This window comes from Xenopus tropicalis, chromosome 3 (genome assembly GCF_000004195.4).
Source record: "Xenopus tropicalis strain Nigerian chromosome 3, UCB_Xtro_10.0, whole genome shotgun sequence".
Taxonomy (NCBI): Eukaryota; Metazoa; Chordata; class Amphibia; order Anura; family Pipidae; genus Xenopus; species Xenopus tropicalis.
In genome coordinates, this window is record NC_030679.2 from 31,313,454 (window position 1) to 31,325,770 (window position 12,317).

The following is a 12,317-nucleotide window of genomic DNA, read 5'->3' on the forward strand; positions in this document are numbered from 1 at the left end:
CTGAACAAAATGTACCTCTCTGCTGTCAAAAGTAGCACTTAGGAAGGAAAACAGCAGCTCTCGGAAGGGCTGTGAATACAATGCTGCATTATACAAACTCCCAGATACTCACAGAGCGTAAGGGTCATGGAACCCGGGTGCGTAAAAGTGATTTACAAGTAAAAAGAGTAAATAAAATCCTGCACTACTTTTTTTTACAAATCTTATATCCTTATAAATGACAGTGAAGTGGAATAATACTGCTGTGGGGGGTAATCGCTCAGCTGTTAGTAGCAGTACAGTGTTTCAGCAGGACAGTGACTGTGTTTTATTTACACAGCACTTTGGTACAGGTTTGGGACCTGTTATCCAGAATGCTCAGGATCTGTGGTTTTTAGTGCTTTAGTAAAGTTATGTGTAAATGTAATTGCTATTAAAAGCAGATTTGCTGAGCTCTTGTTTGTTACTTTTTAAACAATGTTGCAAAGGTCAGTCTCCTCCAGCAAGTCAGGTCTGTCAGTCTGCTGCCTTGTGTTATATTCAAGAGTCAGAGCCCCCAGGGCAGAGAATAAAAAAGGACTGGCAAACACTGCTTCTAATAGCAATTATGTAAACAAATGTGTCGAAAAACCATTGCAAAGTTGCTTACATTGGCCAAAAAAATATATTTTGGGTTGACTTGTGTACTGAAAAATAATTTTAACATGAAATGAACCCAATAGTATTGTTTTGCCTCCAATAAGGATTAATTACATCTTAATTGGGATCAAGTACAAGGTTCTGTTTTATTGTTACAGAAAATTATTCTTAACATTTTTAATTATTTGATTAAAATGGAGTCTATGGGAGATGGCCGTCCTGTAGTTCGGAGGTTTCTGGATAACTCTCACTTAGGGGCCGATTCACTAAAGGTTGATAAAACGAGCGCTATTTATAGCATGCGTTAAAAATGTTATTGCTTCTTATTTTTTGCGACTTAACGCTCGATTCACTAAAAGGACACGTGTCATAATTAAGAAGCGATTGCGTTATTTATCTGGCGATGACCGATTTTGTGTGGTATTTTATGCAGCTCGTGGTATTTTACGCACGCGATATTCACACACTATATGTGTACCACATGACTAACGCCATTTTGTGCAGTTGCACTGTGAGTGTGGAGAAGGAGAGAGCAGAAGGAGGAGGTGCGCAATTGGCAAAGCAACGCAAGGCCAGGCAAGCGATGGAGAGCGGTGTGAAGCCAGCATTGGCAGTGGGAAAAAGGTGGAAAAACTCAAGGAACACCAAGGTAGGCTGGGGCCTGAGCAATCTCAGAGGAGACACAGGCATGCTGAAAAACAGCAAGAGGAAGATTGAAAGCCTACATGGACCAAGCAGGTTCTACATGAGAGATTTATCCCACACCACCAAAGCTGCACAGGAAGGGACACTTACAAAACCAACACCTGCAAATATTCCTACTTCTGTCCCGTCACATGTCTCCAGCAGTGACAGTGAGGAAGAAAGGCCTGGCCATATTAGCAGCCCATATTTGTCTGATATAGAAGGCACAGATAGAGATTATCAGCCAGAGAGAGGAAGCCAGTGAAGTGGAAAGTGAGGAACTTCCCCCCCCCCCTCCTCACCAAAACCAACCAAGAAAAAAAAGCAGGAGAGCAGGCTCCGAAATATCAAATTTTCTGAATTTGAGAATGAGGCTCTAATTGAAAAGCTTGTGCCAGTATACGACCGAATAATCGGTACATATGCATCCAAAACAGCTACAGCTGTTAAAAACAGAGCATGGAACGACATAGCTGAACATGTGAACAGTGTCGGGGTCTGTCTGAGAAGTGTCCAACATTGTAAAAAAAAGATATCAGGATATCAAAAGGGTCCTGAAGAAATCACTTGTGGAAGACTCCAGATATAGGTAAATATCTTACATTGATATTTCTATTTATTACTTGCTCATCTGCTTTTCTCCTCAATCTGCTTTTCCTTTTGGCTTACTGTCTTTCCTTCCTTTTTTGGCTTCTTTCCTGCTTTCTTTACCTGTATGTAATGTATGTATGTACATACATACGTACATACGCACGCCTATCATTATGTGCGCTACTTATGTATTAAAAGCTGTGGAGTACAACATCAAATTAGGACAGTAAATAGGGGGGATAATTAAAATAATATTTCCCAAAATAGTTAATGCCCTGTACTCTCCTTTATAAAGGAGGATTATTGTGGAAGCATTGTTTAATACAAAATATAAGGGAGAGCTGTCGGAGTTAAGGCCCCCATACACGTTGAGATCCGCTCGCTTGGCGAGATCGCCAAGCGAGCGGGGCTTCACCCGATACCCAGGGAGCCTGTAGGTGAAAAAAAAACAATTTGATCGTTTTGGGGCCAAACGATCGAATTATATTGGCGTCAATGGGGCAGTCGGTTCGGGGACCGCATCAACGAGCCAAAGCGGTCCCCGATCCGACTGAATTTTCTAACCTGGCCGATCGAAATCTAGCCAATTTTAGGACAGATATCGGTAAGGCAGACCCCTCGTTTCTGCCCCTATACGGGCCGATAAGCTGCCAAATCGGTCGAAGGGACCAATATCAGCAGCTACTATAGGCCCGTGTATGGGGACCTTTAGCAAGGCCACTTATTAGCAACTTGCTAATAATGTAGCACTGTTTTCTGAGGATGGGCCCTCAGAAACTCCCCAACAAGCACAAGTAACACATAAGGTCAAACACACAAGATCTCATGTGCCCCCCCAAATAGTGGCAACCAGTGTCGGACTGGGACCCCAGGGACCCACCAGAAAACCTTAATCTATAGGCCCACTCTCCAAACTATTTTTCCTCCTTTCCTCACCAACCTCTTTATTCTCCTAGTCTCTTTTATTTTATACATATACAGGTATACCTGTACCCATTATCCAGATAGTTCTGAATTACGGAAAGGTCATCTCCCATAGACTCCATTTTAATCAAATAATTCACATTTTTAAAAAAATGTTTTTATCAGACTTAAGGTAGGAGATCCATTAAACCCCTTATCCGGAAAACTCCAGGTTCCGAGCATTCTGGATAACAGGTCCCATTTTTTTTTCAACCCATAGTAACTATGTAGCTATGTAAATGCTTTAGCAAAATAATAGCATTGTTAAAAGGGAGACCATGCATACTAGCTTACCAGGTATCATGCAGAGAGAAGCTGCTACTTATAAAAGAAAGACACTTTTTACAGTTAGCAATGGACGACCATGCAACACTCTCCTGCACTATTCTCTTCACTCTGAACAGTCCTTTTAGTAGAATATATTTAATTTCATATATATTGCCCCAGTACTTTGCCCCTCACACAGAATGTCCCTCGGCAGTATGTCTGCCCCTGGCACAGTGTGGCATTGCCGCAGGCAGTACTTGTCCCACATGCAATGTTCAGTTGGCCCGCAGAAAAGATTCTATACCGAAAATGTGTAATGTATGTGCCAGCGGCAATGATGGCTGCCATATGCCTGAAACACAAATGATGTTTGTTTTCTCTGCCTCCAGTAGTATGATTTCCCCACAATCACTGTATAATTGTGTGCAGCCTGTCCTGGAGTGCTGGGCCCTTGTTAACTGCAGCCCACAAGCAATAGCAAGCAGTGCGTTTGTAGCACATCATTTTATGAAATACATTTTCTGCCTACAGGCTATTGAGGGGACATAAAGCCGAAGAAAAATGACTTCATACACTGTTGTAACATGATATAGGGCCCCTATATTTTTATATGAAGAGAATGAATAAAGGGGGTGAATGGTGGTGCTAAAGAGGTGCATAGGGTTTTGAATGCAGGACTTGGAAGTATTGGTGCTAGATAAGATAATAGTACACTCCAATCCATCCCCATCCCCTGTAGTGCTTCAAACACTCACTATAAGGTCACTAAATAAAGGCACAAATAATACCACTGATTTACAAAGCAGTAAGTTGCAGCCTATGCAGCTAAATACAAAGGCTGGAATGGTAAATTAAATAAAAAGCATAGGGCAGCTAAAGCCACTAGTGAAATTACTTTTCTTTTTCAATAGTTTCTGGACAAAGGCATTATGTCACTTTCCCCCAAGCCCAAAATGAAGGCACAAGCCAGAGTCACAAGCCAGTGGGTACTTGATGCCAACAGATATCTGTGACCTGCACCCACGCAGAGCGCTCCCTGTGGCCAAGGTTTTTAGAAGATCTGGGGAAGAAGGGCTGCATTAGTTAAACCTCCTAAGTGTCTCTTGACTGTCATTGGTCTTCTGCTCATGGGACATGGCCTTATGATTTAGTGGGGTTTTAAATACTGTACCTGGGACCAAAGGCATTAAATACAGATAAATAAATTAAAGTTGTGAAAAAAAATTAATTAGCCAATCATCGCCCTTGTTTGTCACCCCCCAGGAACTTCGCTTGCTTCCCAACACTTTTAATATTTCAATGTGGCTCACAGGAAAAAAAGCTTAGGGACCCTTGATATAAACTAAATCTGTAGGTTGAGCATTCTGGGTGTATAGTTTCACTTTAACACAGCACTGCTAAAGGCAATGTTTTGGAACACAGAGACCTGCAGCAATTCAATATGTCCTTATTGTCTGACACTTGCTCATGTACAGTAGAGTAGGTGCTCTGATAGTAATTTCCCCAGGCCACTGCAGTACTGGAGTTCAGTTCTCATGTGGGGCACTGACAGTGTCGGACTGGCCCCCCAGGATACCAGGAAATCTGCCAGTGGGCCCAGATGTCAGTGGCCCTCCTGCTCCTGATCATTTGGCCCGTTTCATGGTCATTCCCTATTTCTGAATGGGAACAAAGAGGAGAAATAGATGGAAGAATAGATGCTAGCATGTAAATAAAAGAGACTAGGAGAATAAAGAGGTTGGGTGAGGAAAGGAGGAAAAATAGTTTGGAGAGCAGAAGGTTTTCTGGTGGGTCCCTGTGGTCCCAGTCCGACACTGGGCACTGAGCAGTGACAGTGCTCAATTCTTTTAAAACAGGATTTTGTAAGGGTGATGGAATACAGTGGGTACTTCTGCTGATGGAGAAGTGCCACCGTTGCCTTCCATAAACTTGAATAGTACTGTCATAGCCCTAGCATAAAAAGAAACATCTCATTGCTAGGTATGTGGTATTGGAGCCTATTTGCCTTCCAGCAGTGAAAGGGTTACTGACTGCCTTTACAAAATGTAACTAATAACAACAAATACTCTACAGAAATGCATTATATGTTCAGGCACATTTCTAGATCAGTAGTCATGCATTTTCTCCAGCAATAATACCAATTCTTCGAAAAAGCAGAAAGCAGATGTCTGTTATTCATTAATGGAAATGTTCAAGCCATGGGTGGTGTTACTTGGAACTTAAGTAAGCAGGGAATTCTCAAAAGGAAATCGGGGAATTGTTCTTAGGTCTCCTGTTTGGGAGGGATGATGACGCTGACCAGCCAAGGTACAAGGAGATAAACATCGCAAAGATGCTTTGCTTATACAGAAATTCCTGATTTTTTTTTTTTAAATGGCTGTTTTACTGTGCATTCCCTGAGGAATCTCAGCCCACAACCGTACAGCTGGGGCTTCTCTTAGCCCAAATGATGCTGTTAGGGATAGATAACAAGTTCCATTAAACAAATGTTTAAAGAAAAGAGAGTAAAGAAGAAAGGAGAAGTAAAATATGTAAGTCCTATAAATCATAACTAGAATGCTATATAAAGAAGAAAGGCTATATCGATGTAATTGTGCTGCTGATAAAAGCTAGAGCTCTCTTGATTAAAGGCTTTCTAAGAGCCCTGATGGGGGCATTTCATTGCCTGGTGGAAATTTTTTCTCCCATGGCTGATGAAGCTCCTGACAATTCTGCCCATTCCTTTTTTGGAATTGCCACATGTGGGGATCCCAGGTAGTAGCCCAAAAATGTGGAAGGGGACATTAGTCTGAATCACCGTCTGTAATGTGTTTTACATGCAGTCATTCCAACGAACAGTGTCGGACTGAGATGGCAGGGTCCCCCCATAAAACCCTGAAGCATGGGCCCACTCTCAAAACTTTAATTCCATCTCCCTCAACTATTTTATTATCCTAGTCTCTTTCCTCTACATACTATACCCTGTTCTTCCATCCATCAAGCTTTCCTTTTCCCATACAGAAATAGGGAATGACCATGAAATAGGCTAAATAGCCAGAAGCAAGAGCCCACCGGTAGTTTTCCTGGTATCCTGGTGGGCCAGTCCGACACTGACAACAAATGAGAAGGAGAAAGTATTGTGAGCAGGACATTCTACCCGTAGGCACCTCCATCCCCACCGCTTGCACCCCTTCTCACCCACCTGCTGTTCACAGTTTTTTCCCACCACCATGGTTCTGGTGCAATTGCTTCCACTAGGGACTGCGTGGGAGATTTAAATGGCTGTTAAAATCTTCCTCCCAGTTCCCTCTGGAGATGCAGTCAGAGGGTGGCATGCCGCCCCTCCATCTTTGCCAACATGGGACCAAGTCTTTGTGGCCTAACCATAAATCTGGCCACAGTAGGGCTCATTTAGACTTGCTGAAGCCAGATCTTAGTCACCATGTGAGGAAATCATCAGTTTTTTTATCAGTGGAGGTGAGAGGAGTATTGGGTATTCAGTAACAGCAAGAGACTACTGAGGACTAGTAAATTGTCACTGCGCAGAGGAATCCATGCAGATCTTTTTTGGTGCCACCACATTGATCAGCTTCATAATATGAACAAAACCAGACACAACGTTATGTTGGACCTCCAGCTCCCATAGTGGTGCCTTTCAGCCCTAAACTGTGTTTCACTTGAAGTAACTGCAAAATAGGTGGGCAGCACATCTTCAAGAGCATCTGTAAATCCTGTTTGTACAGATTTTATATATTTTGTACAGGCATTACCACCATTAATCTAGAAGATAAAGAGAACTGATAAATATGATATGAGTATGAGTAGTGGCATAACTCCACTCTGCAGGGCCCCCCTGCAGAAAAATCTTTGGGGCCCCCTCCATGTAATTTTTCCACAACCCCCTCCCAACTGAAACCATGAGCAAATAGATCTAAGTCGAGAGTTGAGGGTTGTTGGGTTCAGGGGGGGATGTTGGATCCTTTCTGGGCCCCCTGTGGTCGCAGGGTCTGCTGATAGGTAATTATGCCACTGTGTATGAGGATTTCTGTTGAATCTGTAATTGTGCTCCTTTGCTAGTTTATTTTTCTGTGTTAATGGAGCTTCCTTCCTGTTGAGCATTGCAGCATTTATTCCAGGCAGCTACTTGTGTATGAGTTTCTCTGTATTGAGAGTGATGAATAATCTAGGTACAGCACTGCAGAATATGTTGGCGCTACATATGAAGAGAGATAATTACATACCCTGAGGAGTACAGACACTGATACAATGATAGATGATAAATAAAAAGGTTTCCTTTGTTTACACAGACATATTTTTATTGAGACAAAAATATATAAATACTGTAAATACTGAACAAAGATGTCTGTTGGGGTAATTTATGAACACTCCTAATACTGCGAGTGGTTTTAAATGGACAAAATGGAGAGAAAATATTGATCTTATTCATTAAGGTACTTGTGTACAAGCACACTCCTGCACTTCCATGTGGGTGCCATTGTGCCCATCCTGCCTGAATGGTGAACTGGCACTGGGCAACCTAGGATCTCCCACTACCCAGGACATAGCAGTAGCTCCAGGGTTCTCACAGTGGGTCGTGAATGGCCTGTGGGCAGTAAGTTAGACTTTGGCACAAAAATAAATTCACTGTTTTCACCATTTCGGAGTTCTGCACCATATTCTATTGTGAATTATTGATTGTCCCTGGCAGTGTGAAGGAGCTTGCAATCAACGCTACACAAAGCATGTCGGGTGCAAGCTCCTTCCCACTGATCCACCCCTTTATTTAACAATTTGCTCCTTTAATCTCTCCCCCCCCCGTCGGTAAAACATTTAGAAAAGGTGGCAACCCGACGCGCAACCTGTCCTCCTGTCCTGCTGTTGCTGCAAACCAGATGTGACATCATCAGAAGTGGGTAGGGCCAAAATAAAGGGGGGAAGGGTTTTAAAGGAGTAAAATTTGCTCACATTGAGACCTGTGACCTACAGACATGCCAACCCATACACACACACACATCTGCAAGTCCTACCCTCAACCCACAGGCTACACACATTCTGGGTAACAGACCCAGGACTGTACTTTGCACACTGCACTTGTGTTCATAAATAATTCCTTTTATTCCCTGCTTCGGGATTATTAAATTAAAACTATACCCCCAGAATGAATACTTAACAAATAGATAGATTATATTAAGCTACATAGTTACATAGGGTTGAAAAAAGACCAGAGTCCATCAAGTTCAACCCTTCCAAGTAAACCCAAGTAAACCCAGCACCCACAAACCTATACTTGCCAATCTATACACTCACATACATAAACTATATATACAACCACTAATACTAACTGTAGATATTAGTATCACAATAGCCTTGGATACTATGTTTGTTCAAAAACTTATCCAAGCCCCTCTTATAGGCATTAACAGAATCTGTTATTACAACATCACTAGGAAGGGCATTCCCCAACCTCACTGCCCTCACCAGTGTGTCGCCAGCGACAACGGAGATTTGTCGCGGCGCAACAAATCTCCCCGTGTACCCCTGCCCTAAAGGGGCGGCCTCTGGTGCATTGATTGTTTTTATGGAAAAAAAGAACATCCCCCATCTGCCTATAATCCCCTCTAATGTACTTGTACAGAGTAATCATGTCCCCTCGCAAGCGACTCTTTTCCAGAGAAAACAACCCCAACCTCGACAGTCTAACCTCATAGCTGAAATCTTCCATCCCCTTTACCAGTTTAGTTGCAGTCTCTGCACTCTCTCCAGCTCATTAATATCCTTCTTAAGGACTGGAGCCCAAAACTGCACTGCATACTCAAGGTGAGGCCTTACCAGGGACCTAAAGAGGCAAAATTATGTTCTCATCCCTTGAGCCAATGCCCTTTTTTATACAAGACAGCACTTTATTTGCTTTAGTAGCCACAGAATGACACTGCCTGGCATTAGACAACTTGTTATCTACAAAAACCCCTAGATCCTTCTCCATTAAGGATCCGCCATCACACTACCATTTAGTAGATAGTTCGCGTTTATATTATTTCTACCAAAGTGCATAACTTTGCACTTGTCCAGATTGAACCTCATTTCCCAGTTTGCTGCCCAGTTTTCCAATTTTGTCAAATCACTCTGCAAAGCGGCAGCATCCTGCATGGAACTATAACCACACTGGTCCAATTAGAAAATGTTCCATTTACCACCACTCTTTGTACTGTATCCTTCAGCCAGTTCTCTATCCAATTACAAATATTATGTTCTAGGCCAATATTCCTCAATTTGATCATTAACCTTCTGTGAGGTACTTTATCAAACGCTTTAGCAAAGTCCAAGTAGATGACATCAATAGCCATTCCAGCACTCACCTCCTCATAAAAGGCGACTAAATTAGTCTGGCAAGATCTGTTACCATAAAACCATGCTGGCACAAACTAATAGTATTGTGAACTGCAATGTATTCAAGTACCCTATCCCTTATTACCCCTTCCAAAAGTTTTCCTACTACTGATGTCAGACTAACAGGCCTATAGTTTTCAGGCTGAGAACGGGATCCCTTTTTAAATAACGGCACCACATTAGCAATCCGCCAGTCTCTCGGCACCATGCCAGACCTCAACGAATCCTGAAAAATTAAGTGAAGAGGTTTGGCAATCACAGTACTCAGCTCATTTAATACCCTGGGATGAATCCCATCCGGTCCTGGACCTTTGTTTCCCTTTACATGTTCAAGTCTCTTTTGAATTTCCTCCTGAGTGACCCATGCGTCAGTAGCTAAATTACTAGAACTGGGCATATTAAAAGGGAAGCCCATTAGCTGGCTCCTCAGATGTATAGACAGATGAAAAATAAGAGTTCCTATTAAAGAATCTCGACAAACTGGAATATATTTATTTGTAAATATTGCCCTTTTACATCCTTTCCCTTGATCCACCATTTAGTGATGGGCTGTACGCTCCCTCAGAGATCACCTGACAGGAAATAATGCAGCTCTAACTGTAACAGGAAGTAGTGTGGGAGCAAAAGCAGAACTCTGTCCATTAATTGGCTGATGTGGCCTAGCATGTATGTGTGTCTTGGTTTGTTTGTGTGCACTGTCAATCCTATGATCCCAGGAGGCGGCCCTTAATTCTTAAAATTTTCAATTTACAAGTTCTCAATAGCACATACTACTAAAAAAGTATATTTTTATGAAAATGGTTTAAAGGAACAGTAACACCAAAAAATGAAAGTGTATAAAAATAATTAATATATTATATACTATTGCTCTGCACTGGTAAAAGTTATGTGTTTTCTTCATAAACACTACTGAAGTTTATATAAATACCCTGCTGTGTAGCCATGGGGGCAGCCATTTAAATTGAAAAAAGGAGAAAGGGCACAGGTTACTAAGCAGATAACAGATAAGTAGCAGATTCCCATTGTATTCTACACAGTTTATCTGTTATCTTCTTATGTAACCTGTGCCTTTTCTCCTTTTTTCAATTTAAATGGCTGCTCCCGTGGCTACACAGCAGCTATTTGTATTAACTATAGTAGTTTTTCTAAGGCAAACACACAACTTTTACCAGTGCAGGGCAACAGTACATCATATTTTAATTATTTTAAAACATTTTTATTTTTTAGTGTTACTGTTCCTTTAATTAGATGAAGCAGGGTTTTACATATTAGCTTGTTTATACAATATATTTTTATACAGAACTACATTGTTCCTTTAAAGTTCAAGCCACCATTTCTAATTCCGCATCACTCACACACAGCTATTACTTTATCGATACATTGAAATAGAAATCCGTTTTTCATGACCCACCCTCAGTACATTGGATGACTCAAGTGTTGCCCTTTAGGAGTGGCCATTGCCTGACAGATACGGTCGACGGCAGAAAAAATGTGACTTGGCATTTTGCATCTGGCACAAGACATTGCTGACATAACTGCTTATTGGTGTTTTTTTTTTTTTTCTTTTCTAACTGGAAGAACTAAGTGGTTCCCGTGGAAACCATGAGCCAGTTGGAAGCGAGTGTTGAAAAGCTTCATTTCTAGCAGCTGTAAAAACCAGAGTTCCAGACGTAGATGATGTGGAGCATTTCCTGAAGAAAACGCTCACTATCGCTGCTCTCTGTTTTTTCTACAAAGAACCTTTTTTAGCTAGTTTCTCATTTTTCTATTATTTGGCTTCTACCTGGCGGCATAAATAATAATGTGCGGTAAGTGAAACTTGAATTATTTGGTTTTTTTTTTTTTACTTATATTTCTTCTACTGCTGCTTAGCAAAGTACGACACAGCCGAAAAGTTCCTAGTTAGATTGCATGGAAGAATTGTGGATAAAGCAAAGCATGTGTTCTGTGGTGAGATAGTTCTGTTTTATGATACCCAGCAATCTCCCACGTCCAACTTTCCTTCAGTCTGTTGGTCACTCACTCTCTGTCTGTCACAACTTCAACTGAAATATACTGCCTGATAGCAATGCTTGCACTCTAAAGGGGGGGAAGCCCTTGCCAAGGGGACAGAGACCGCTGCAGATGTGCCTAAATGATCATTTAACTAGGATAATGTTTCTGAATCTGTTGTTGGTGTCAGTTTATAGTATAGTATAGTACAGGTATGGGATCTGTTAACCAGAATTCCTGGGACCTGGAGATTTCCAGATAAGGGATCTTTTTGTCGCCATGCCATTTAAACATTAAAGAGGCTGCTTATCTTTAAATTAACTTTTAGTATGTTGTAGAGAGTTCTGTTCTGAAGCAATTTGCTATTGGTCTTCATTTAATATTTGTGTGGTTTTTTTTTTATTTGTTTTCCTTTTTATTCAGCAACTCTCCAGTTTGGAATTTTAGCAGCTATATAGTTGCTAGGGTCCAAATGACCCCTTTGAAAGCTGGCAATAGTCAGAAGAGGAAAACAAATAATTCAAAAATGATAATAAATAAAAAAAGGAAGACCAGTTGAAAAGTTTCTAAGAACTGGCCATTCTTTAACATATTCAAAGTTAACTAAAATGTGTATATATAGTATAGAATATAAATATCACAATATAAGGCTGATTTGTCTATGAAGATTCTCATTTATCCAGGTCATGATATACAGTATCTAGTAGAATTAAGTCTAAAACAACTGGACTTTTCTGAGTTTTTCTTGAAAACGTTTCACCACTCATCCGAGTGGCTTCTTCAGTTCAAATGACTGGTAGGGATAAGGCTGATTAGTAATTAATTCAGATTAGTAC

At 41.2% G+C, this 12,317-nt stretch overlaps 1 protein-coding gene across 1 annotated transcript in view; it reads left to right on the plus strand.

Moving 5' to 3' along the window:
* Window positions 1-10,988: 10,988 nt before the first annotated feature.
* The window catches only part of gfpt2 (glutamine-fructose-6-phosphate transaminase 2), a 42,134-nt gene continuing 40,805 nt past the window's right edge, over window positions 10,989-12,317 (plus strand). Inside the window, exon 1 of the mRNA XM_012959120.2 lies at window positions 10,989-11,297. Within this exon, the coding sequence (XP_012814574.1) occupies window positions 11,291-11,297 (7 nt within the window). The 5' untranslated portion in view covers window positions 10,989-11,290. The remainder of the gene's footprint in view (window positions 11,298-12,317) is intronic.